Below are 27835 nucleotides of genomic sequence, written 5' to 3'. Positions count from 1 at the left end.
CGAAGGCATTCTCCAAGTCAAGAAAGACTATCAGAGTATTTTGATTCTTCTCAAATTTTCTTTCAATAAATGTTCTTAGAGCTAGGATTGCTTCTCTTGTTCCCAGCTGTTTCCAGAATCCAAACTGGTCATTGCCAACATATTTGGACTGTTATTATTTCACATTAATTATTTCCTTTACTTGTAACTTAGCAATACAATTCTTTTGGGTGTTTTAGCTTGTAGAGCTGGTTTCTTTTCATACTCACTTAACTTCTGTACAAGAGTGGTAATCTTTCTGGCTTGTACCTTATAATTTTCATAAGTGACATCTTTGCACATACAGTATCTTCCATATCACCTTTCTCTTAAAAATCTCTTGCTTGATAAGATTGCACATTCATTTCATTTCTGTTTATTCTTTAAACTCTGGGGATACTTTTTTCACATTTTGCAAATGCATCAATATTGCATTTTTTTTTTTTTTTTTTTTTTTTTAAATACTTCCCATGCACTGCTGATATCCTTATCTAGCAACTAATACCATGCTATGGAACTTAGTATTCTTCTCGGTAGGTCATAATTTCCTTCTTTATAATTAATTCAGTATGTAACCTTTTCCAAATGGAATATCTATGCACTTAGTGAAACTGAACTCCTCCTATCACCTCCCAATGCTATAATGAAGTCTATTAATATGCTTTCGACATTGAGTTTCTTTAGTCATATGCTGCTTAAGAAAATTGTCTCAGAACAGCTCAATAAATTTGGCTTCTTTCTTCTTATGAAATTTCACTGATACCAATCAATATTCATATAATTAAAGTTACCCATGGTGATTATTTGTTTAATACCCATTAGATTTATTTGGTGATATATTTCATCTCTCTAGCTGATCCAGTCTGTAGCAACATTCCATGTGTTGATCTTGTTAGACTCCACCTCCCACTGTATAGCTTTAAACTCACTGCTACGTGGATAACTGTTACAAATATTGCTGTTAGAGCTTTCTACCTTAATTGGATTGAAATCATCCAATAGCATTAGCATCACACTCCATCTTCTTCTATCTTTACTAAAAATATGGTTATTCTTGAGACCTTAATGCAACTGTATCCAGGTCTTGCTATTGCCAGTAATCTCAGGCTACAGCAAGTCATTAAGACAAAAACTTACTCCATTTCTTCCTGATACTCCTGGCATTAGTGTACAGACATAAGTTACCTCCATGCTTTATTTGTATACACCTCTCTGTAGTCTGTATGACTCAGTTGGACAACTTTCAGATTCCTATTTGTATCTAATGCTTCATTTAAATAGACATCCTTGCATATAATTTATTAAGTCCAAACTGGATGAGTACATAATCATCTTTTCATCATATTACATCCATTATTAAGCATATTCATATCATTAATATAATTGCGTAATTTAGTTGCTGCTATGCATAGATTCTCACCATTTCTCCCATCATTATGTAGTTTCCCAGACACTGTATTAGGACATATAACCAATAAATAATTTCTCCAGATTCCTGATATCCAGTACATTCAAGTGCATCCCATTCCTCTTGCATAAATCCATTCTTCCTTCAAACTCACTCCACACATCCAAAATCTCTCAATCATTTGCTATCATAACCATTCTTCTTCTTAATTCAGTGCTGTATAACTTGGTAATATACTAATGATTTTCACTTTTACATCTTCCAATAATCCTTTCATATCTTTTCTCATACTGTATTTTCTCACCACTCAATCATTTGTCCTTTACTGAAATACCATCTCTTTTACATTTTGCTTCTCAATTACATTAGTTAAATTTTTGATTTTTGCACCTGGAAAACCCTTAAGTAGTATCATGGTCATCAATCTCGGTTTTATAATTGGATCTCCATACCATATATCTTTCTTTTTTATAATCAGTTTTACCTACCTGGTTATCATTATGTAGTATCTTACCTGATTCAGTGCTTTTTTTTTTTTTTTTCCTGCTTACCTTTCATGTCCTTCCATGCCTCTCTGAATGCTTTCAACTTTTCTAAAGTTAATTTATTCTTGATAACCTCATTAGTTTCCAATTGATGTGATTCTTCTCATTGGTACAAGCCTCCTTGTTCACAATTTCTCTTGGTTACTGCGGTATCATTTTTGTGAAGTTTTAGCACTGTTTTACAGTACTTCTTTAATATTACAGTAATCCAACAAAATATCAGGAAATACACCAAATACTAATAAAAATGTATGAAAATCAGCAATGATACACCATAAAAACTAATTATTCTGTATAAAACAAATAAAAATTACCAATTTAACAGGAGCATTAAATAAACTGACTTTTCACTATATAGCCTTGAACTAGACTCAAATTATTTCAATTTTGTATGGCAGTATGTTAAACCACTATGAGATATATTTGCTCTTATATTTTATGCAACTTTTTTTTTTTTTTTTATAAAACATTGCTTGGAGAATGTGTATTCAAATTATCAATCCAAACTGGCAACTAATTTTATATACTGGTGCTGAATATTGCTGATTTTACATAAGGGATAGTTTTCATTCTTATTTACCTCCATTCATTCATCAAAAATAAATCATACATTATACAGAAAACCATATTTCTTTGTTCCTTTCATAAAATAATCATATTTTTTTTAACATCGTTTATGGATGAAAATTCACAGTCCTCGAATGTAAAATTTCTCATATTTCAGTTTCAGATAAAAGTCTCTGGCTATATCACTAAGTTTAAACATGCAGATTTTGCATTAAGTTCAATATTTCTCTCTCTCTCTCACACACACACACAACTGCAAGTGATTATCAAACACAAGATATGCCCTGCTAATCTTTTAGGATTAGTCAACCTTTTCTTGTGCTTTTGACTTGGGCTTCTGCTGTTTGATTTTACATTCATGATTATAGAGAATGATTTGTCGTAGAATATTCAGTTGTTTGCTACTGATGCAAAACTTGAAAGGTCAGCTGAATGATTTACTCACTGTCCTCTCCAGTTTGTATTATGGATTGATTTAAACAGACTGGCAGTGCAGGCAAAGGGTAATTGAAAATGAAAAACACCAAGCTGTGTTACATTGACTAGGGATAAGGAAGTTATCTCTTTATAAGGCTTTGATACATTTGATACAACCACATTTAGATGACACAGATTTGGTTGCTTGAGTTTCTTGGAAATGTTGACGTACCAGAGAGGAGCCAAAAGTGAGACTAGAATGTTGACTTGTCTATGGAGTGCCCCTGTCAGAATAGATATAAGCTTTGTTATAGAGTTTGGCTGATAGGCAGAAAAAAAATATTAAGTTACTAAAAATTTTTTTTGTGTGAATGCAGAAGAAATTTTCAATTGCATGACAGAAAATATGTGGCAGAGAACAAGAGAATCTTGGAAGTTATGCAAGAGTTGGGTTAGCAAAGGCCCATGGACAATTTTTTGCGATCAAAAGAAAAATTTGTAATTGTAGAAGATTTATTTTTGTAGCTATATATGATAGCTTAGTAATTATTTGCAAACACTGTATTAAATTGAAATTATAGATCAATTTTGTGTAATTTTTCAGCAAGCACCAGTAATGGCCAGTCATTATCAGGTGTTGAATCACAGTCAGAGCCACAGCATGATACCAGTACAACACCACTTTCTGGATTTTCGATACCACCACCTCATTCAGGTACTGGACCTATACCATTACGTAACTTTGGTCCTGTACCATTAACACTACCAAGTGTAGGAAATATGCATTGTTTTGATCCTTGCCTACCATGCAATTCACGCTGGAGTGTAGATCCCAATACAAGAAGAAGATTGAGAAGAACTAGGACTGCTGGTACACGGGTAGGTATAATTTATTCCCCTTTATTATTAGTTATGTATGCCTTACTGTTAATCAGTAATGTGTAAGGTTTTATTGCTTGGTCAACTTAAAAAAAATGTACTCTTGCTTTGGTCCTTATGCTCAGGCATATGCAAAGAAAAACCTTTCATTTGAATTTATATCTTTGAATATGATTTTTGCTCTTGGCGAGTTACTTCAAGGTGAGTAACTTCCAACTTTAAATTAACTTGATTAACATCAAGCATTTATTTTTAAACTAGTGATGATCCCAGTAATAGCTGAAAAATATCTGTTTCAGCTGTTTTAAATACAACATAATATTAGATAATTTGCTCCTTAGTAAGCATGCTTCCTATAATTGTATATTTTAGCGCAACTTTTAGCACACTCAGCAATTAGATTTGATTTACAAACTTGTTTTTGAATGAAACATATTTGAACGGTAATGATTGATTAATAGTAATTTATTATTTTGAGTATTTATTATACTTGTAAGATAAACTAGAAATTGTTTAAATAGGAACATAAATGATATTACTAAAATTGAAAAATCGACATTTTTTTTTTTTAAAGTCTTTTGCCATTGGTGTAGAATTTTTCAACATTTGTAAAGACCATTATTAGTGTTTGCATTCAGAAAAGCAAAAGCTGTAATAGATGGAACAAGTATGATATTGGGAAGTGCAGAATGATTTCAATTACCATTTAACTCTTATGGGATGTTTAAAACATTTGTTAAAATTAGTATATTAATAAAAAATAATAAACATATTAGCAGTGGTGTACATTGTTTGCTACTATTTAAGAAAAATGAAGCCATTGTTTCTGTTCATATTTAGTTTATGCAAAAGTGCTTCACAGCTTTTAATGTCTGTCTATTCAAAAATTGTATTTGTAGTTAATTTTAGTTGTCCTTCAATGGACCATGTAATTTGCAGAAATAGCTGCCTTGATATTGTCATTGATGCCATGTGTTCACACACCTAATCTTTCTCAGGACTCTCATATCTGTGGTCTCTAGTCTTTGGTGTGAACACTGTCGTATATACAGCTAATTTAGTGTTTTGACTAATGTCTCTCTTATTCCATATAAATTTATTCATTTGACTTCCTACCATAAATTTATATGAAATAAGAATTTATATATAATACATGCACGCACGTGCACACACACATATGCAAATATCTAAAAATATAATAAACAAAATAGAAAAACATTCTTAATCCACCCACATATCAGTACTAATGTACTATAAGTTTACATGAACTTCATGGATGGAAATAACATTAAAAAAACAAAGAATCCATATATGGAAATAGTGGTTAGAGAAGTACTTACCTATACATATCTCCATGTTTATAAAGAAAATTCCATGCATCCCAAAACAAAGTCAAGGATTTCATTTTTTTTTATGAGAAAAAAAACAACATAAATTATGTTTTCTTAGTGAGAAAGTTATTACATTCTTTAGGTCTTATTAATTGGCTCCAAACTAATACCATATGTTTACCAAAAATTAGCATTTGAATTCTGTTTCAAGTATATATGATTTTCATTGATCCATCATCATCAAATTCCTGACATGTACCCTCAAAGGGTGTACAGGATATGATAGTACTACATGAAAAATATACATCATTACTAATTTCCTATCTACAATTTTCCTCCAGATCAGTCTGTTACTGGTCAAGACTCCAACATTATCAGATCTTATGTTTCTATCATCTAAGGCGCTTCGTACCGTATAAATCCACCTATATCTTGGTCTTCCTCTGGGTCGTTTTCCTGCCAACCTGGCAGAGAACACTTGTTTTGCTAATCATTCCTCGCCTATTCTGTTTAAGTGACCATACCACCTGAGATTAACTCTGCTAATGCATTCCTGGATGCTGACAATGTCAAGTTCTTTCCTAATATCATCGTTTTTAATATGATATTGCCATTGATGATATCTGTTCATGCCTCTAATCTTTCTCAGGACTCTCATATCTGCCTTCTGCAGTCTTTGGTCTAGTGTTTTACTTCTGACCCAGCTCTCAGAGCCATAAGCTAAAACTGGTTTGAACACTGTCTTGTATACAGCTAATTTAGTGTTCTGACTAATTTTTCTCTTATTCCATATGAATTTATTCAATTGACTTCCTACCATACCGGCTTTGTTGATTCTGTTGTCTATTTCCATATTTAATTTACCATCTTCACTAAAAATCGTGCCTAAATAGCTGAAATGTTTTACTTGTTCCACAGGTTCTCCATTCACAACACAGTTGACATTTTCAATGATTCTACCTATTTTCATTGTCTTTGTCTTTTTATTGCTGACCTTCATACCATATCTATTACAACAGTTATTCAATTCAGTCAGGGATTCTTGCAAACTTGTAGCGGATTTATTTAGGAGTATAACATAATCTGCATAAAGAAAAGAGCTGACATTAACATCTCCAATTCTGATATCATGCTTAATACAACTTTCCTTCATAATGTGATCCGTATAGATAATGAATAACAGAGGAGATAATGTACATCCTCATCTCACACCAGATTTAACATTAAACCATCTTTCTGTGCTTCCTTCAATTCTAACTGCTGACATTTCAACTCAAAGACTAAGTATTGCTTGATATAATGCCACATTGACACCATATGACTGTAGCGTATTGAATAGATTCTATCTTGGCACCTTGTCATGTGCCTTTTCCAGATCGACAAAACTTAAATAGAGATCTTTGTTATATTCCCATGCTTTCTCAACTATTTGTAGTAAAGTGAAGATCTGATCCTGACAGCCTCTATTTGGCCTGATTCCAGCTTGTTCTTCACCAAGCTTTTCTTCCACAATTCCTCTCAACCGTTTCTGAAGTATACTGGCATAAATCTTGCCAGGAACACTCAGTACGGAAATACCTCTGTAATTCTCACATTGAGTTTTATTTCACTTTTTATATATGGGTACTATTAGAGCTCTACTCCAATCATCGGGAATTCGTCCCTCTGCCCACGCCTTCTGAACTATGCAGTCCAGCGACTGTATGACTTTTACCACCATACTTCAGCATTTCTGGTTGAATATCATCTACTCCTGCTGCCCTTCCACATTTCAAGCCTTTGATGGCCTTTTCTACTTCAAGTATGGATATGTATTCCTGACTGTATGCCTGGGCAGCGTTTTTTGCCACTGTGCTATCACTGCTTGTTTCATTTAGCAATTTTTCGAAGTAATTACTCCATTCTTCAAGGATATCCTTTTCTCCTGTTTTCATGTCACCTTTATCATCTCTAACTCCTTTTACAGTACTCTTTCCTCCATTCCTAAGCTTCTTCAACAACCTCCAGAATATTTTGCCACCTTCTTGATATTTATTTTCTATGTTCTTGCCAAAGTCTTCCCATAACTTGTTTAGCTAGTTTTACACAGTGTTTCGCTTTCTTAAGAGCACAAGCTGACTTATTTGCCAAGAACTTTTGATATGCTTTCTTCTTTTCCTTCACTGCCTCTTTAACTTCCTGTGTCCCCCATGGAGTTCTGATTTTTCTATCTTTGCAGACTACCTGACCACATGCCTCTCTGGCTGAATCAATCAGGGTTTTCTTCAAGGCTTGCCACTGAATCTCTAAGGTTTGGTTCCTGTTCTCAAACTCTTTCATTTTTTCTTCAATAATCTTTGTGTATTTTAATCTACAGATCACATCTGAGAGCTGCTCAACTTTTATTCGCTTTAAAACTTTCTTACATGTTATTCTTTTCAATATGAAATTCAATTTTATTCTGCTCAAGACTAAATAGTGATCACTTTCAATTTCAAATCTTCTGTACACTCTGGTGTCCTGCACTAGGGAGAAAACATCACTATCAACAATAACATAGTCAATGAGGCTTTTTTATTCCTTGCTTCTTCTCTCCATGTGAATTTGTGCACATTTTTATGTTGGGACATGGTGTTAGTAATAACCAGTCCATGTCCTGAGCAGAAATCCAACAGGTATTTGCTATTATTATTAGCTTTGCTCTTTTCTCCAAATTTTCCCAAAATATTTTTGTATGTCTGACAATCATTTTCTACTCTGCTATTTAGATCCCCAACAAGGACCAACTTTTCCTTTTTAATTGTGAAAGTTGCTTTTTCTAAAGCATCAAAAAATTCCTCCACTTCTACCTTAGTAGAACCTTCTGCGGGACCATAAGCACAAATAAGTCTCATTGTCCAATTCCCCATTCTGATATTAGCCCGCATCACTCTACTTGAGAACTGCCTGCCATTGAAGAAGAGCTTCGTATTTTGTGTTGAATACTATGGCTACTTCTTCTTTTCCTTGATTGTCATTGCCTTATCTAATTCCTCAGCTAGCTCCATTTCTTTGCCATTCAGGCTTCTTATGTTGATAGTACCGATCTTTAACTCTGGTGATGTTGAGTTGGGGTGTGCTTTCAGATTTGTTTCTGTAGCTGACTTTTCGTCATTCACCCTGGTTCCCTGGCGAAAACAACGGGGGCCTTGTTTAACCGGGCGATGGCCCAGCCAGCATGAAATTTTGTCATGTTGTTCCATCATTTTGTATATTGGTTTAACCAATAAGAATACAATTTGGTCGGCTAAATCCCAAATTTCCAGCCCATCCTTGTTTGTTCAGTATCCAGGTAGATACCCAACAGGGTGCACCACAAGAAGGTTTTGGACATTAGGTCAGTAGCCCTTCTCCGCATTCCTTTAAAGGCTATGTGGATGTCCCCTCTCAGTTATACAGCTTTGACCCTTAAGCGCTCCTTGATCCATAATTTATCATTTCAATTTCTCTATTTCAAGTAAGCAACTTCATTGGTGAATAGTATACTTGTATAAAACAAGATTTGCCAACACTCAACAAAAATCCACTCATCTAATGCAGCATTCCTCTTCAAGATGTAATTATTTCAAATAGTACAGATGTAAGCTCATTACTTAGAGCCCTCTGGTCATTTTAGGAACTCCAAACGTTCAAAAATGTACTTGTTTGAGGACTGTTGAAGAATGTTATTTTGTAGTTGATGATTTTCACATCCATATTTCTGCAGACATTGTACATCAATGAAAGCTTCTCACTTAAGAACAAGCTGGTCAGAAAATATCAAGGAAAAATTTTTTCAGAATAACTGTGGTATTGTAAACTTCAAATTGATTGAAACTAAATGTTAACAGTTTTGCATTCGAAATTATACCATTTGAAACTACATGTTAGGCACATGGCCAAGTTGCTTAGCCTCTTCGAAACCTGATTAATGCTTTGATAGGGCAGTTAATTTTACCTGCATAATGTATTATGACTGTCGATTGTGTGTATATTAAAAATTAAGTATTTCAAAATAAACTGTGAAAAGTATGCAAAACTATAATCCATAAGTAGGTATGAGGTGAAGTCATAAATTTATGACTACCTAATTGGCTGCCTGAATCAAATAGTAGATATTTGATCCATGACAGCCAATTATTATTATTCCTGATACCTTCAAGGAGTCTGAAGACTCATCGCGGGAGGACACCTACAACTGTCTCAACCACTACACTGAACCTCTACTACGAATCATCTCCATCAATGCCATCTACCGCCCACCTCCACCACAATTAGGTAGCTGAAATACTGTTAACAAGCAAATAATTGATGTAATATTGAACTAGAACTGAAAGTGATGTAAATAAACTGCAATGACAACAGAGCAAAATACATATGGGCCAAAGCTTCACTTACACTTCATACATTTTATTATTATTTTATCAAGTTTTATTTTTTAATTCTGGCTTTTTGATATTTAATGTTGAATTTATTTTTACAATTAAATGTGCTAACATTCACCAAATAATGGTCATTCATCTGAAATTCCGATGAATGACCTTTATTTGGAAGTATCAGATTATTCCAATAATAATAAAACATTACTATGTTTTATAATAATAAACATTAATTAATAATCTTTCCTTTCTTATAGAATATTTCTCAGCAAACTGCAGCAGCAGGAGGTCGACAAGATGATACCTTACACCAGATGATCAGTGGCATTATGATGACATTATTAAACCAGCCACATCTTCATATGCAAGGTAATTGACACTTAATGATTAAAAAAAAATTATAATCATTAGTATCAATCAAATAAAAAAAAAAAAAAGAAGAAGAAGAGGCAAATGAATGTATTTAGTATCTAGGATCATTTTTATGATAATTTTAATCAGGACTCCAGAAATCCGTTCACCACAGGCAAGTTAATGGTGAGAAGTGGCAAGTGAATTTTCAGCTTGGTTTTAAATGCATTCATTTTTTTTTTTTTTTTTCCATATAATTTACACTTACAAAAAAAGAAAAAATCAATATTAATCTCATTCACTGTCAAGTTATCTGACCACATGTGGCTGCTAACAAATTGATAAAAGAGGTTTTATTTCCAGAGAGTTGGGTATAAAACTTCCGACCTGAAATCCTTATTTTAAACACTACAGCATTCTCTTTTAAAGAATCACTTTAACTATTGCGATTTTAGTTGCAGTTTCTCTAAAAGTCATAAGTAACATAAACCAGTCGTCTTTGCTTTCTTTCCTTCTTTTATTTCCTTTAAGGTTCAGAACTTATTTTCCTTTATATGTTTTTGTAGTAATTAAAAACTCAACCTGCCATGTTATCTGTCGTCATTGTTGTAACACAACAATTGATAACTTTGAAATCTTTTTCTTTCTATATGAAAGACTTCTTGAATATCCGCTTTCAAGTTCCAAAAATCCCTTCATTTCTCTCAGAACAATATTATAGTGTTCTTTTCATTCCATGCATGCTTCACTATGCATCACACTTCAAGTATTTGTTTGTTGTGATGTGTGAAAAACGAGCCACATTACGTTTTTTTTTTTTTTTTTATGTGGTTCCCATCCACGAGAGATTATTAGTAAACCTAAAGTAGATTTGTACTGTGGGTATGCTAAGGAACTCCCCCCCCATTTTAAACCATTATATACATATATATATAAAATAGTTATTTGTAATTAAATAAATAATTAAATATATATGTATATATATTTTAAAAAATTTTAAATATATATATATATATATTTTTTTTTTTTTTTCATAATTTTTTAATTTATTTTTACATAGTCTAGAAACCCTGGTCTGGAGTTTAGACATGGAACTTTTTCAAGCCGCTTCAGACCTCCAATAAGCAGGGCGGTGGTCCTGCACCAGGTGATGAAATTCATCTCCCATCTGAAGATATTCAAAAATATCCATGCCCATGGCAGGATTCAAACCTGCAACCTGTTGGTTGGAAAGCTGGTATGCTAACCACTCGGCCAACCTGCCCAGCACCAACACTAGTATTTTTTGTCTGTAAATTATGTGTGTTCTCACAGCCGATCTCTCATTGCTTGAAGTGTAAGAGATATTTCATATCATGAATACATTTAAATTATCATTTCCAGTAAATACATTTTTAATCAAATCAAGGCATTCATTTAATTCAATATTAACCTTTATATGTATTTATAGTATGCACGACATATGTAATAGACCTTCTATTCTTTAAAAAAATTATATTCACTTTTCTTACAATTTAATTTCATTAACAAAATAAACCAGTAATTATAAATGCAAAAATTAATTCAGAGTTGTGATACTTGTATACATCTCTTTCTTCCAACACATTTACCCCTTAAGTAGGTGTGGATTGTAATATAGTATTGTCGTAAGCTTATTTTCACTGCTCACAACATGAATTAACTTAGTGTAATTAAATGCTTAAAAATTTTACATAACACAGATTTTTTTTTTAATACTGTTGTTTAAAAAATACAATTATCTTACAAAGACCGGATCATGTGACTGTGTGCATTGTGAAAAGTAAGTCTGGCTTGAGTGCTACCTACTTTCTTTTATCATGAATTTTATTATTTGTCTTTCCTATTAAATTATTGTTTATCGATAATTTATATAAATTCACCCTTCATATTATGAACAAAAAAAAATTAACTGAGTCATAATGGCTCAGTTAATTTTTTTTTTTTATCAATATAAATTTATATACAAAACAATCAATATACATTATGTTAATATATATTGATTGCTTTGTTTTGTCAGCATATTTAATTTTTATTTTTTATTTTTTAACAACCTATAAAAATATTTATATATAGAAGAGACTAATACCTTGAGCAAGTAAAATTTTTTCATGGATACTAGATTTAGCTTGGATTTCTGGAGCTCTGATTATAAGTGCAATTATATGTTTATGTACAGAAGCTTACAGTGCATTGTAATAAGAGGTGATTCATTGCTCTTTAAAAACAGTCTTGTCTATTGGAGACTTTAAAAAGTGGCATATTTTGTTTCTGAAACACAGTTTGTGTATTATATAATCCTTAGCCTGACTTATATTCATAGGTTTCAACCTTTACTGGAGCGCAACTGAAAAAATATTTAAGATTAATCACAACAGAAGCTGTTTTTCAGCATTAAAAACAACTGGTGTTGATGAAGGCATTGAAACTGTCTATAACTCCAACCTAATCCAGTAATTTTAAAGAAGTCGGTTTGTTTTGTTGTCCTCAGTACCATATCATTAATAAGTCAACTCGCTATAGCAAACCCATAGGGTGTACAGAAATAGTTGACTATAATGAATTTCCTTCAGAATGGAATTTTTTTTTTTTTTCTGTGGACTTTAGTCAGAACTTTTTTGGCAGTTTGTAACCATCATCATGTGTATCAAGGATTTAAGCCTAGCATGGCCTGTTCTGGCCTTATCGTTGAATCATTTAAGAAGACATCCTGGTTTTCTTTATCCTAATGGCTTGTACTTTAAGGCTTGTTTTGGTAATCTTTCTGTTTTCATTCTTTGAACATGTTCCATCCATTTATGTTTATATTTTTTAATTTTTTCTATTACTGGTTCTTGATTTAATTCTTTCATAATTTCTTCATTTCTTTTGTGATCAAATAGGGTATACTTTGCAGTTTTTCTCATAAACTTCATTTCTGCTGTTGTTAATCTTTGTTTGTCTTTTTGTTTTATTGTCCAGATTTCGCTTCCATTCATTAAGACTGGTAGGGCTAATGTATTGTATACTTTTAGTCTGGTTTGTTTTTTAACTAGGTTTGATTTAAATATAGAGTTAATTACACCTGTTATTTTTAAATATTTTGCAATTTTTACGTTTATATCTTTTTCATTTTTATATGCGATCATATATCCTAGGTAGTTAAATGAATTCACCTGTTCTAAGATCTTGTTATCTATTACTATTTTAGTTCTTGGTGGAACTTGTCCTTTAAAGGCCATGGTTTTGGATTTTTCTGTTGATATTATCATACCATAATCTTTGGATATCTCATTTAGATCTAAAATAGCTTTCTGTAAGTTATCTTCAGAATTTGTAATTATTATTTGATCGTCGGCAAAGAGGAGAGTGTTTAAGTTTACTGTACGAGAAAGTTTAATTCCTTGATGTAAATTTTTATTCCATGTTGTTATTATTTCATTTAAGTAGATATTAAAAAGAGTTGCTGAGAGGGGACATCCCCGTCATACCTCTTGTTTATTTCTCTCGTATATGATAGCTTGTGATTTAATCTTATTTGTATTTGATTATTTTCATATATGCTTGTGATAGCTTTTAGGATATTATTTGGTATTTGTCTTTCTTTTAATATGTTAAATATTAAAAGAAAGTTTCTTTTAATATTTAACATATTAAAAGAAAGTAATATGTTTCTTTTAACTTTGTCAAATGCTTTTTCAAAGTCAATAAATGTAATATGTGTTTCTGAATAGTATTCTCTTCTTTTCTCTATTATTAATTTTAGGCAAAAGGCCGGGTCTATACATGATCGGCCTTTTCTAAATCCATTCTGTACTTCTACAATAAAGTTTTCGGAATATTTCATTAGTTTGCTATTTAAGATTCTGCTATATATTTTGTAACAGGAATTTAGTATACTGATACCTCTATAGTTTTTAGGGTCATCTCTATTACCTTTTATAAAGATAGGAATCACAATTGCTTTTTTCCATTCTATTGGGAGGATATCAGTTCAGTAAATTTTATTTAAAAATAATAAGAGTCTTTCTTTGAATCTTGTTCCTGCATATTTATATAGTTCTGAACCTAGCTTATCTTCTCCAGGTGATTTTCTGTTTCTTGTTTCTTTCAGGCTGATTTCTAATTCTTTAGTTATTTCCTTTTCATTTTCGTTAATTGTTTGCCAGTTGTCTTTTTTAAAATATTTGTCTGTGTAGTAATTTAGAAATTCTTCTAATTTCAACTTAGTGTTTAATTTAATGTTTTCTTTGGTATCTGCATTTAAGTGTTTCAAAATCTTATATACATTGGGTCTTACTTTATATAAATCATGTTCTAAATTAGAAACAAATTTGTTCCATGATTCTCTATGGCTTTTTCTGACTTCTCTTTTAACTATGGCTCTTATTCTTTTATATTCTATTTCATCTTCTAATCTTTTACTGCTTAACCATTTGTAATAGGCTTCCTTTTTCTTTTTGATTATTTCTTTGATTGTATCATCACAGATCTTCAGTTTTTTCCTTTTATTGAATTTTTTGGTCTTTCCTAAGCTTTCATTTGCTGCTGCATTTAGTATCGTTTTTATATTAAGCCATTCTATTTCTTCATTTTGTTTTATTTTATCTAGATATTGGTTAATTCTTTGTTCATATAATTGTACATTTGTATCATTCAATAGTCTAGGTTTATAAACAAATGTTTCAATTTTTCTTTTTGTTCTTGTTACTTGTAGCCATTTAGGTGGTAATCTTAATTATATTTTAACAAGGAAGTGGTCACTGCTTATTTCATATCCTTTGTGAACTCTAGTGAAAATTCTGTAGATCTAGTGAAAATTCACTAGACTAACATCTAGTGAAAATTTTGATATCTTTTCATTTAATATGAAGTAATCTAATATTGATTTCCATCTTCTTGCTGCCCAAGTATATTTATGTATAACTTTATGTTTATAGAAGGAATTCATTATTTTTAGGTTATTATAAACTACAAAGTTCATCAATTTTTTACCATTCCTGTTTAGAGTATGTTTTCTATGTATGTATTCCTATATTATTATTAATTTTCGTGTTTCCAATTCTTGCATTTAAGTCTCCTGCTGAAATTACGTAATCATTTTTATTTATTTTATTATATATGTTTTGTAGCTGATTATAAAAATCATTATTATTCTGTTCTCTTCCTTCTTCTGGGGCATATAAACCAATTATTGTTAAATAGCCACTATCTGTGTTTATTCTAGCTTCTGTTATTCTTTCATTCCATAATTTATAATGTTTTAACTGTTATGAAAGGGAGTTATGAATCCAAATCATGACTCCTGCTTGTGCTCTTTGGTCTCTGTTGACTCCACTGTATATCACATAAAAATGTTCGGTTCTCATAGTTCCTTTCAATTTCTTTTTTGTTTCAGTGATCTGCTATTTGAAAATTCTTTCATTTAATAATTGGTCTAATTCTATTTCTTTATATGCTATTCCTCTTACATTCCAGTTTGCTATGTGTATTATATTTTGTCGTTTCCATTTTTGTTTTACCTTTTCCATTCCAGGGTCGTTTCCCATAGATTCAATCCGATTATCTTTTTCTGTCAGCTTACAAGATTATGTTCTCCATGTCAGGGGACAAGCCTGATGATGGAATAGTTCAGTGGTAGGGCTGCTACCTTAAGACTTCTGAACTAGCCTTCTTCCGAATTTAAACCCATAGGAGGAATAGGGTATATTGAAGGGGAAAGAGTAGATTATAGAAGAATTATAGTAAGGTTTATAGAGAGGGCATAGTTGTAAGGCCAGAAATGAAAAGTCCCCACTCTCGAGTACTGTAATAGCATAAGGGTCATAAAATAAGAAGAGTTGGCTGATAAGGCCTTATAGGAAAGATTAAAGTAAGTGGATCTTCCTCAAAGTAGAAGAAGACGACGATAGATCCAGCTAGGGGTCCATGGGAGTGCCACTTCCCTTTCAATCAAGATGATTGCCCCTTATAGCCCTGTTGGTCCACGAGTCTTTATTCAGTATATTCGGACCACCCCACCATATATACAGGCACTCACACATGGTGGGCACTCCCCTATCAGCCACTCAGGGGACGCATTCTCTAGGGGTTACACTGTCCCCCCAAGAGGCAGTTTTGTAATGTTGCTTGTTTAAGTGAAGAGTTGACTATTGGTTTGTAAAAAAAAAAAAAAAAAAAAAGATCATTTTCATTTTGTTGTTAGACCATGTACAAGCTATTCTAGCCCTCTGGCTGGATGGATTACATTGAAATTTAGTATATGGAATTCTTACAAAAATTTGTCAGATCATTTACTTTTATTGGCCCAGTTTCATGGACTAAAATAGTTCAAAATTATATATAGTAATAATGATCTATAAAATATTCATAATTTTTTATATTTTTATCATTTTTTTTTTCCAATTATACAACTATACCTGACCTGGTTCCTTGGAACATTAATAGTGTTATTTCCTGCTCATTCAATTGTGACTGAGACGTGTGAAGTATGACACATGCTGTTTAATTCATTAATTTTAATGTTTTGAATGTCGTAACCAATTCTTTTGCTCTCCCTGAATGATGCTATGTCACGGTGAGTGAAATATATAGGAATTGGAATTAAATTCTGATTTCCTTTACAAATGCTAAACTGGTTTTTAAAATATATCATATCTACCATACATTTCTATAAAACATGTAGTAAATTATATACAGTAATTATTTGGCCGAATGGAATAAATAAGATATGATATTTAGTATATGCACTAGACTGTGTTCTTCTGGTTTGATTTGATTTTAGTTTCAGTTGGATCATTTCTGTTGTCAGAACGATTTACTGTGATAATTCCATACTGGGCAGAAGGAATTTAATGCAATTTGATATCATGAATCTCTTAAAATTTGCTGCTGTTTCAAGACCTTTTGTGGTGACCACATTGAGCAACACAAAATCATATCTAAGCCAAAAACTATCAACATTTTGCAAGCGTCCATTAACGTTGCATAGCCATTGTATTTTTACCATGTGCTACTAGTTAATAGCGTTCTTGAAGATCATATGTTTTGCATACTGCAGCAAACAAAATCATGCATTTTGAAATCAGCCCATTGTTTCATTCATCAGTGCCATGATGTACAATACAACAAAAGCTTTGAAATCCAGATAATTAAACAAACACTCATAAATGCAGAAAGAATGATCTAAATATTGCTAAATATTTTCAAAAAGAACTTATTTTCAGCTCCAATAATCACCACCTTCCACCCTCTAGCAAAAACCAAAGTCAAGCTACTTTCGGTGTTGAAATACCATGATATACAAATAGACTTAAATATACAGATGTTATTCCACAAAAAATGGTAGCTTTGACATCACAGGAGCAGATGTTTCAGGAACTTCTAGTTTAGTTCATATAAACAGAGTGACAAAAAAAAAAAAAAACTTTTAGATTAAATTATGTGTAAGCTTTTGAACAAACTCGTTGGTTCTGTCATATTCTATGGCATAAAGCATGTCATATCCCAACCATGCAGTTGTCAGGTTTTTGATAAACACAGATCAAACTTGTGTGATTAAACCTTGGATTTTGTTATACTGGGGTGAGGGGGAGTGAGAGTATTTCTGAGACTTCTTTACATTTTCTTCTAGAACAGTTAATTCTATGTACAGGTAACCCTTGTATAACACGGATGTTAGGTTCCACAAAAATGCCGCGTTATATAAATCACATTATGCGAGACTCAGATCACATAGAAAAAGTAGTTTTTTTTTTTTTTTTAAGATTATATAAACAATGACATCCAACAAACATATATGATCATCATCAAGTTCCTGCCCTATACACTCAAGGGGTGTACAGGATATGATAGTACCACATGAAAAAAAATTTAAATCATTACTAACTTCCTATCTACAATTTTCCTCCAAATCAATCTGTTACTTGTCAAGACTCCAACATTATCAGATCTATTATAATTACGGCAATTTTGCCTGCTTCAGTTTAGGAGTGCCCCCTGTTTAATGTCATTGGCTATTTACTCACGGATTCTTAGGGCATTGTAGATGTAAATTTACCAAAAAGTATGTAGCATAAGGAAGAGAAATTTACACATACCTTTTTCTGGGTGTTGCGGCTTTTCTTCTTTCTGCGATGTCCAAAAACCACTGAGTGTGGAGAGGGGGGGTAAGCAATCTGGGAGAATTAAATTAGAAAAACCCGGGTTTTTTCCCAGTAATATATATATAAACATATATATTATATTACTATATTATATAGGGTGGGGGAAAAGGTGAAAGGGTATTTTTTATATAGGGAGGGGGGAAGGGGAAAAAAAGGGGGGGGTTGATGGGGTGCGGTCCGTTTCGACTATTCTTGGTCGTCATCTGAACACGTTGGTTATCGCCTATTGGTCGGGGTTGTGACCTCAATTTTATGTTGTGAAGCTTCCAAACCTTGGAGATTATGAAGGGCCTGTGTACGTTGATACAGTTCGCGTCACATTTTATGGCTATTGTTTCCGATATTCTTAGCATTGTTTCATTGTCTTGTCTGTCTACTATGATGGCCTTCTCGATCTGCGAGGTATGTTTTTGTTCAAGGGCGTGAACAGCTATTTCCGTTTTTCCTGTGCTTTGTATTCGATTTTTCTTTTTGATGTTACGTTTTTTAGTGTTTAAATGTTCTGGAATAGGGATGTTACAATCACGAAAGTGTTCTTGTAGTCTTGCCCATAAAGACCTGATGGTGGAACCTGTGTAGGTGATATCACAGTCTTTTTGGCAGAGAAATTTATAGACTACATTGTGATGTTCAAATATTTCTTTCTGTGTGTGAGGTTTGGTGGATTTTAGGAGATTTGCCAGTTTTTGGTTTGTGGAGAATACCAATTTGTAGTCAGTATGTTTGAAGATGTATTTATAAGCTTTGTGTGTGTTTTGGGTGTATGGTAGTTTGATAATTTTTTGTGTTGGGAAGTTCGTTTTGGTACTTGGGTTGTTTTGGCGGTTTTCTGCCATCTTGTTTGCGTAGTTAATCAGTTGTGTAGGATAGTTGCGATTTATGAAGATCTGTGTTAGTTTTTTTATTTCTGCGTTTAGATTATTCTGATTGGTTGAAAATTTGTAAGCATTTATGAATTGTGATAAGATGACAGATTTTTTAACAGAATATGGATGGTATGAGTGAAAATGGAGGTAGTTTCCTATATGCGAGGGTTTGTGGTATACTTTCGTGGCTATTTTGTTGTGCGTTCTGGTTAAAGTCAAGTTTAAGAAATTGATGGATTTGTTCTGTTCGGTTTCTGTGGTGAATTTTAGTCTGTTGCTGTAACCGTTTAGGGATGTTTTTTAGGTGGTGATGTGTGTGGGATTACCAATGCACAGAATATCATCCACGTATCTGCCATAAAAGGTGATGCCGGGGGGGGGAGTAGGAGTGATTCTATATGTGCTAGGAATAATTCCGCTAGTTGTCCACTGATGTTTTGGCCCATGGGGAGTCCGAAGATTTGAACGTACATGTTGTTGTTGAACTTGAAGAAGTTTGCTGAGATTATTAGTTTTATTAAGTTAATAATGTCAATGGGCGTTAGTTTAGTACGAGAGTGTAGGGTGTGGTCTTCTGTGAGTAGTGTGTGTACGATGTCTAAAGTTCTGGGGACATCCACTTTAGTGTATAAAGAGGCCGCATTCAATGAAGTGAGGATGTCTTCTTGGGATAGGGTTAGGTTTTTTATTTTTTTGAAAAGTTCGTCCGTGTTTTTTATCATTAAGTTAGACATAATTAATGGTTTGAGAAGTTTCGCTACGAATTTTGATAAAGGGGCTGTGGTGGTATTTTTGTAGGAGACTATTGGTCTCATCAGGTACCCATCTTTGTGGGTTTTTATTTGTCCGAACATACATGGGGTGCGGGGGGGTTGTGTTTTTCAGTGTGGTTTTGTTTATTTTATTTTCATTTTTTAGGATGTGTAGGGTACTGTTGATTTGTTTTACGAGGTTGGGGGGGGGGGGTCAATTTGTATTTTTCAGTAGGTGTGTTGGTCGGTTAAGATGGCTGTTATTTTGTTGTGGTAATCGGTTTGGTTTGTGATGACTACGGTGTCCCCTTTGTCAGCTTTATTGATAATAATGTTTGAGTTCCTCTTTAGGGATAAAAGGGCATTTTGTAAGTTGGGGTTGATGTTTGGTTTAATTATTATTTTACTGTTTATGATGTTAATTTTGTAGAATATTGTTTCTTTGTTAAGGTCATATTCTAATTTCGCTTGCATTTCGGTAATGATGTCTCTGTTTTGTATGTATTTAGGGGATACATCAAAGTTTAATCCTTTGCTCAGGATGGTGATTTCGTCGGGCGTGAGGTTGTGGTGTGATAGATTGATGATGGAATTGTTTTTTTGTTGGTTCTAAGGTGGAAATATCTGAAGGGTTGGAAGCAATGCGATTGTTGTATTGGGTATTTGTTACTGCGTACCATTTCTTTGCATGTTGATCTTCTAATAATAGCGTGTAGTCGTTGATGTGAGATTGGGTATTATCCCAAAAGACTGCTCATTTGTGTGTGGTTAGTAGCTTTTTCAATCTGTTTTTTGTTTTGTGAATGTATGAATATGCTTGTTGTTTCTTTTTAAATCTGTTGTTTATGGCTTGTTTTATGAGGGCACGGGATGCTTGGTAGCAAATTTTTTATTTCCGTGAATCGTGCTGTTGCCGCATACAGTCGCGAATTTTGGTGTGATGTTGTGCTTGAGGCATTTTTTGAGGAAAGTTATGTGTATTTTTTGAGCGGTGTATGTTAGGATGGTTTTTTGGTATGCACTCATTGAATATGTGACATGCGACCATAATATGCTTGTGTTGGTATGTGCGTTAGGTGAAAACTATTTTTAAGGGTGTTTTGTGATCGAGGGGGGGGGGGGGGGAGGAGGTTATGAGTAGAGAGCCAATGATAGGGATTGTATGATTATAAGACTCAAGTAAATTATGTATATTATTTCTGGGAAAACTCCCATGTTACTCCTCTTAATAAACTATTATAATTACGGCTATTTTTCCTGCTTCAGTTTAGGAGTGCCCCCTGTTTAAATTCATTGGCTATTTACTCACGGATTTTTAGGGCATTGTAGATGTAAATTTACCAAAAAGTATACGTAGCATAAGGAAGAGAAATTTACACATACCTTTTCCTGGATTGTTGCGGCTTTTCTTCTTTTTGCGATGTCCAAAAATTACTGAGTGTGTGGAGGGAATTTGGGAGAATTAAATTAGAAAAACCCGGTTTTTTTTCCAGTAATATATATATAAACATATATATTATATTACTATATTGTATAGGGTGGGGGAAAAGGTGAAAGGGTTGATTTTTTATATAGGGAGGGGGAAGGGGAAAAAGGGGGTTGACAGGGTGCGGTCCGTTTAGACTATTCTTGGTCGTCATCTGAACACATTGGGAAAGTGGATGCTATGTCAGGTCGGGTAGGTGCTTCTGTTTTTGGATTGTTTGTGTTATCACATATTGGTCGGGGTTGTGACCTCAATTTTATGTTGTGAAGCTCCCAAACCTCGGAGATTATGTAGGGCCTGTGTTCACGCCCTTGAACAAAAATATACCCCGCAGATCGACAAGTCCATCATAGTAGACAGACAAGACAATGAAACAATGCTAAGAATATCAGAAACAATAGCCATAAAATGTGACGCGAACTCTATCAACGTACACAGACCCTACATAATCTCCGAGGTTTGGAAGCTTCACAACATAAAATTGAGGTCACAACCCCGACCAATAGGCGATAACACAAACACTTCAAAAACAGAAGCACCTACCCGACCTGACATAGCATCCACTTTCCCAATGTGTTCAGATGACGACCAAGAATAGTCGAAACGGACCGCACCCCATCAACCCCCTTTTTCCCCTTCCCCCTCCCTATATAAAAAATCAACCCTTTCACCTTTTCCCCCACCCTATATAATATAGTAATATAATATATATGTTTATATATATATTACTGGAAAAAAACCTGGGTTTTTCTAATTTAATTCTCCCAAATTGCCTACCTCCACACACTCAGTAGTTTTTGGACATCGCAAAAAGAAGAAAAGCCTACAATGCCCTAAGAATCCATGAGTAAATAGCCAATAACATTTAAACAGGGGGCACTGCTAAACTGAAGCAGGCAAAATAGCCGTAATTATAATAGTTTATTAAGAGGAGTAACATGGGAGTTTTCCCAGAAATAATATACATAATTATCAGATCTTATATTTCTATCGTCTAAGGCACTTTGTACCGTATCAATCCACCTATATCTTGGTCTTCCTCTGGGTCGTTTTCCTGCCAACCTGACAGTGAACACTTGTTTTGCTAATCTTTCCTCGCCCATTCTGTTTAAGTGACCATACCACCTGAGATTAGCTCTGCTAACACATTCCTGGATGCTGAGAATGTCGAGTTCTTTCCTAATATCCTCGTTTTTAATATGATATTGCCATTGATGCATCTGTTCACGCCTCTAATCTTTCTCAGAACTCTCATATCTGCGGTCTCTAGTCATTGGTCAAGTGATTTACTTCTGAGCAACCTGTCAGATCCATAAGTTAAAACTGGTTTGAACACTGTCTTGTATACAGCTAATTTAGTCTTCCGACTAATTTCTCTCTTATTCCATATGAATTTATTCAATTGACGTCCCACCATATCAGCTGTGCTGATTCTGTTATCTATTTCTATATTTAATTTACCATCTTCACTAAAAATCGTGCCTAAATAGCTGAAATGTTTTACATGTTCCACAGGTTCTCCATTCACAACACAGTTGACATTTTCAATGATTCTACCTATTTTCATTGTATTTGTCTTTTTATTGCTGACCTTCATACCATATCTATTACAACAGCTATTCAGTTTAGTCAGGGAATCTTGCAGACTTGTTGCAGATTTATTTAGAAGTATAACATCATCTGCATAAAGCGAAGAGCTGATATTAACATCTCCAATTTTGATATCATGTTTAATACCACTTTCCTTCATAATGTGATCCATATAGACAATGAATAACAGAGGGGATAACGTACATCCTTGTCTCACACCAGATTTAGCATTAAACCATCTTCCTGTACTTCCTTCAATTCTAACTGCTGACTTACAACTCAAATAAAGACTAAGTGTTGCTTGATATAATGCGCATTAACACCATATAACTGTAACGTATTGAATAGCTTCTCTCTTGTCATATGCCTTTTCCAAATCAACAAAACTTAAATACAGATCTTTGTTATATTCCCATGCTTTCTCAACTATTTGTCGTATAGTGAAGATCTGATCCTGACAGCCTCTATTTGGCCTGAATCCAGGTTGCTCTTCACCCAGCTTTTCTTCCACAATTCTTCTCAACCGTTTCTCAAGTATACTTGCATAGATCTTGCCAGGAACATTCAGTAGGGAAATAAATACCTCTGTAATTCTCACATTCAGTTTTATTTCCCTTTTTATATATGGGTACTATGAGAGCTCGACTCCAATCATCTGGAATTCGTCCCTCTGTCTATTGTTCTAAACTATGTAGTGCAGCCACTGTAAGACTCTTACACCACCATACTTCAGCATTTCTGGTCGAATATCATCTACTCCTGCTGCCTTTCCACATTTCAAGCCTTAGATGGCTTTTTCTACTTCAAGTATGGATATGTATTCCTTACTGCATGCCTGGTCAGTGTTTTTTACCACTGTGCTGTCATCACTGCTTGTTTCATTTAGCAGTTTTTCAAAGTAATTACTCCATACTTCAAGAATATCTTTTTCTCCCGTTTTCTTGTCACCTTTATCATCTCAACTCCTTTTACAGCACTCTTTCATCCATTCCTAAGCTGCTTCAACAACCTTCAGAATATTTTGCCACCTTCTTGATATTTATTTTCTATATTCTTGCCAAAGTCCTCCCATGACTTTGGTTTAGCTAGTTTTACACTGTGTTTAGCATTTTTGCATTTGTCTCTGTATTCTCTAAGAGCACAAGCTGACTTATTTGAAAGGAACTTTTGATATGCTTTCTTCTTTTCTCTCACTGCCTCTTTTAACTTCCTGTGTCCACCAGGGAGTTCTAATTTTTCTATCCTTGCAGACAACTTTACCACATGCCTCTCTAGCTGAATCAATCAGGGCTTTTTTCAAGGCTTCCCACTGAATCTCCAAGGTTTGATTCCTGTTCTCAAACTCTTTCATTTTTTCTTCAATAATCTTTGTATATTTTAGTCTCAGTTCACATCTGAGAGCTGCTCAACTTTTATTCGCTTTAAAACTTTCTTACATGTTATTTTTTTCAATATGAAATTCAATTTTATCCTGCTCAAGACTAAATAATGATCACTTCCAATTTCAAATTCTCTGTTCACTCTGGTGTCCTGCACCATGGAGAAAACCTCACTATCAACAATAACATAGTCAATGAGACTTTTCATATTCCTTGCCTCTTCTCTCCATGTGAATTTGTGCACATTTTTATGTTGGAACATGGTGTTAGTAATAACCAGTCCATGTCCTGAGCAGAAATCCAACAGATATTTGCCATTATTATTAGCTTTGCTCTTTTCTTCAAATTTTTCCAAAATATTTTTGTGTCTCACAATCATTTCCTACTCTGCTATTTAGATCCCCAACAAGGACCAACTTTTCCTTCTTCATTGTGTCAGTTGCTTTTTCTAAAGCCTCAAAAAAATTCCTCCACTTCTACCTTAGTAGAACCTTCTGTGGGACCATAGGCACAAATAGGTCTCATTGTCTAGTTGCCCATTCTCATATTTGCCCATATTACTCTACTTGAGACTGCCTGCCATTCAAGAAGGTCAGCCTTGTATTTTGTGTTAAATACTATGGCTACTCCTTCTTTTTCTTTATTGTCATTGCCTGAATATAACATTTTGTATTTATTGCTCAGAAAGATTTCACCAGTTTTTATCTTTTTTTGTTTCAGTCACCCCTATTATGTCGATCTGGTACTTATCTAATTCCTCAGCTAGCTCCATTTCTTTGCCATTCGGCTTCTTGTGTTGATAGTACCGATTGTTAACTCTGGTGATGTTGAGTTGGGGTTTGTTTTCAGATTTGTTCCAGTAGCTGACTTTTCGCTATTCGCCCTGGTTCCCTGGCAAAAACAACGGGGGGGGGCTTGTTTAACCGGGCGATGCCCCAGCCGTCATGAAATTTTGTCATGTTGTACCATCATTTTTTATTTCGGTTTAACCAATGAGAATACAATTTGGTCGGCTAAATCCCAAATAGCCAGCCCATCCTCGTTCATTCAGTATCTAGGTAGATACCCAACAGGATGCGCCACGAGAAAGTGAGGATTGGACATTAGGTCAGAAGCCCTGTTCGGTTCTCCGCATTCCTTTAAAGGCTATGTGGAGGTCTCCTCTCAGTTATATAGCTTTGACTCTTAAGTAACCCCAACAAAAATATATTTTAATTTAATTCATTTAAGTTAAGAAAACATATAAACTATGAAACAAATACATAGTATAAAATTATAAAAAATTATAAATTGTATGTAAACTTCATTGCATATAATACATAAATGTTTCAGGCAAAATAAAATAAAGTGCATATTTTAATCGTCATCACTGTCTTCAAAAATAATATTTCGTAGATGTTCTTTATTTACAAGTGGCCGGATGTCTTCATCACTTAAAATCTCTTGGACATCATTAGTTTAATTCTCATTGCATACTTTGGCTGGTTTAGTTATGAAGAAGTCAGTAATAAGACCTTGCTTACTACTATGCTGCAATTTTTTATTAAGTTCATAATACGGAGCTAAACAAATATCCAATTGTTTCGTGAATTTTCCAGAACGCTCCATTGAGAGATCATTATCCATAAAATAACTTTCTTGCCAAGTCCAATTCCTTCTGCTAATTTCTTTAAACTGAATTCTTTAATGGGTTCATCACAATCAGAATCTTCTGCAGAACGTTTCCCGCCATTTGGTTTGACATCATCTATTAATTGTACCAGTTCCTCTTCGTTTAAATCTGTTTCCCCATCAATTAATTCACTATTGAAGAGATTGGAGCATTTATGAAGAAGTTCTTGAAGGTTGAGTCTCATGTGCTAATCGAAACCGAATGTATCTTCAGTCTTGTTGATTTGTTACCTTTGCAGTTTACAGTGAGTGGGTTTATTCCTATTAACAAACGCGTATATCGCAAAAGTGCTCTAAGTGGCCATTATTATAAAAATAATTTTTTTTACATAAAAAAAACATTACATATTGTATGTAACTCACCAAGAAATAAAGTGCCCATCTTGAGATTAACACACTTAAGATTTTTAGTGCGCTTTCCTCGCAGAAAATGAAGACAATTTTCAATAAACACTTTATATGGTAAACAATTGACGTACATGCGTGCTAAAAGGTATTTCCCCTCATATAAATTTGCTACTTATAACTAAGTAGCCCAGTATGCAATGTTTTACAACTTGTGTGCAGGGGATATATAAAAGAGGGGAATTCTTTCATTTAATGTAGTAAGCTCAACATGTGCATGTTGGGCTTACCACATTAAATTTAATCCCAATATTATATTATTGTTATTATTGCAATTACACCTTCAAGGACTCATCACAGGAGTACACTCCATTAATTCTCCACCTACGCATGACACCATTGCGCGGTACGGGCAGGCGCAAATTTAACGAAGATAAAACTTGATTTTTAAGTCGCTCGTTGAAAAATATATGAAAATATAAAGGGTTACTGCAGTTTGTAGACCATCTTATATCGAAACCTCGTTGTATAAGTACTGAGTTATACGAGGATTACCTGTGTGTGTGTGTGTATATATATACGATTTCAAACTGTTTTGTATACTGTGCACAGGCAAGCTCTTGTAAACAAGAGCTTGCTTGTGCATCGTATTTAGTTATATTGATCTGCTGCAGAGTGGTAATCATCTGATTGGCAAGAGATGTTTTTCAGTATAATCAAATCTCTCTTGGGGGGGGGGGGGGGTGGGGGGGGGGGGGGGTGGGGGGGGGGGGGGGTGGGGGGGGGGGGGGGTGGGGGGGGGGGGGGGTGGGGGGGGGGGGGGGTGGGGGGGGGGGGGGGTGGGGGGGGGGGGGGGTGGGGGGGGGGGGGGGTGGGGGGGGGGGGGGGTGGGGGGGGGGGGGGGTGGGGGGGGGGGGGGGTGGGGGGGGGGGGGGGTGGGGGGGGGGGGGGGTGGGGGGGGGGGGGGGTGGGGGGGGGGGGGGGTGGGGGGGGGGGGGGGTGGGGGGGGGGGGGGGTGGGGGGGGGGGGGGGTGGGGGGGGGGGGGGGTGGGGGGGGGGGGGGGTGGGGGGGGGGGGGGGTGGGGGGGGGGGGGGGTGGGGGGGGGGGGGGGTGGGGGGGGGGGGGGGTGGGGGGGGGGGGGGGTGGGGGGGGGGGGGGGTGGGGGGGGGGGGGGGTGGGGGGGGGGGGGGGTGGGGGGGGGGGGGGGTGGGGGGGGGGGGGGGTGGGGCACTGAAGGAAAAGAAGTTAAAGAGGCACTGAAGGAAAAGAAGAAAGTATATCATAAGTTCCTGATGAACACTGTGTAAAACTAGCTAAACAAAAGTCATGGGAAGACTGGTAAGAACATAGAAAATAAATATCAGGAAGTTGGCAAGATATTCTGGAGGTTGTTGAAAAAGCTCAAAAATGGAGGAAAGAGTGCAGGAAAGGAATTAGAATGATATAGGTAACATGTAAACTGGAGAAAAAGTTATCCTTGATGTATGGGGTATTTTGAAAAACTGTTAAATGAAACAATCAGTGATAGCATATTGGTTAACATTCAACAGGCATGCAATTAGGAATACATATTCATAGTTGAAGTAGAAAAAGTCATCAGAAGCCTGAAATGTGGAGAGGCAGCTAGAGTTGATGACATTCGACCAGAAATGTTCAAATATGGAGATATAAAAAGTCTTACAGTTGCTGCA

The 27835-nt window shown here is 34.8% G+C and overlaps 1 protein-coding gene across 6 annotated transcripts in view; it reads left to right on the top strand.

The window, feature by feature from the left end:
• LOC150103864 (large proline-rich protein BAG6) overlaps positions 1–27835 on the top strand; it is a 401723-nt gene that overhangs the window by 286051 nt on the left and 87837 nt on the right. For all 6 annotated transcript variants that reach the window (XM_090396569.1, XM_090396571.1, XM_090396573.1 and 3 more), the window contains 2 exons: positions 3560–3834; positions 9799–9910. In XM_090396569.1, the coding sequence (XP_090252695.1) occupies positions 3560–3834; positions 9799–9910 (387 nt within the window). The remainder of the gene's footprint in view (positions 1–3559; positions 3835–9798; positions 9911–27835) is intronic.

The sequence above is a fragment of the Typopeltis vanoorti genome, chromosome 8 (genome assembly GCF_054136105.1).
Source record: "Typopeltis vanoorti isolate ZY-2024b chromosome 8, IOZ_Tvanoo_1.0, whole genome shotgun sequence".
In the NCBI taxonomy this organism is placed as follows: Eukaryota; Metazoa; Arthropoda; class Arachnida; order Uropygi; family Thelyphonidae; genus Typopeltis; species Typopeltis vanoorti.
Note: the sequence above shows the minus strand (reverse complement) of the source record. Positions and strands in the feature narration are given on the sequence as shown.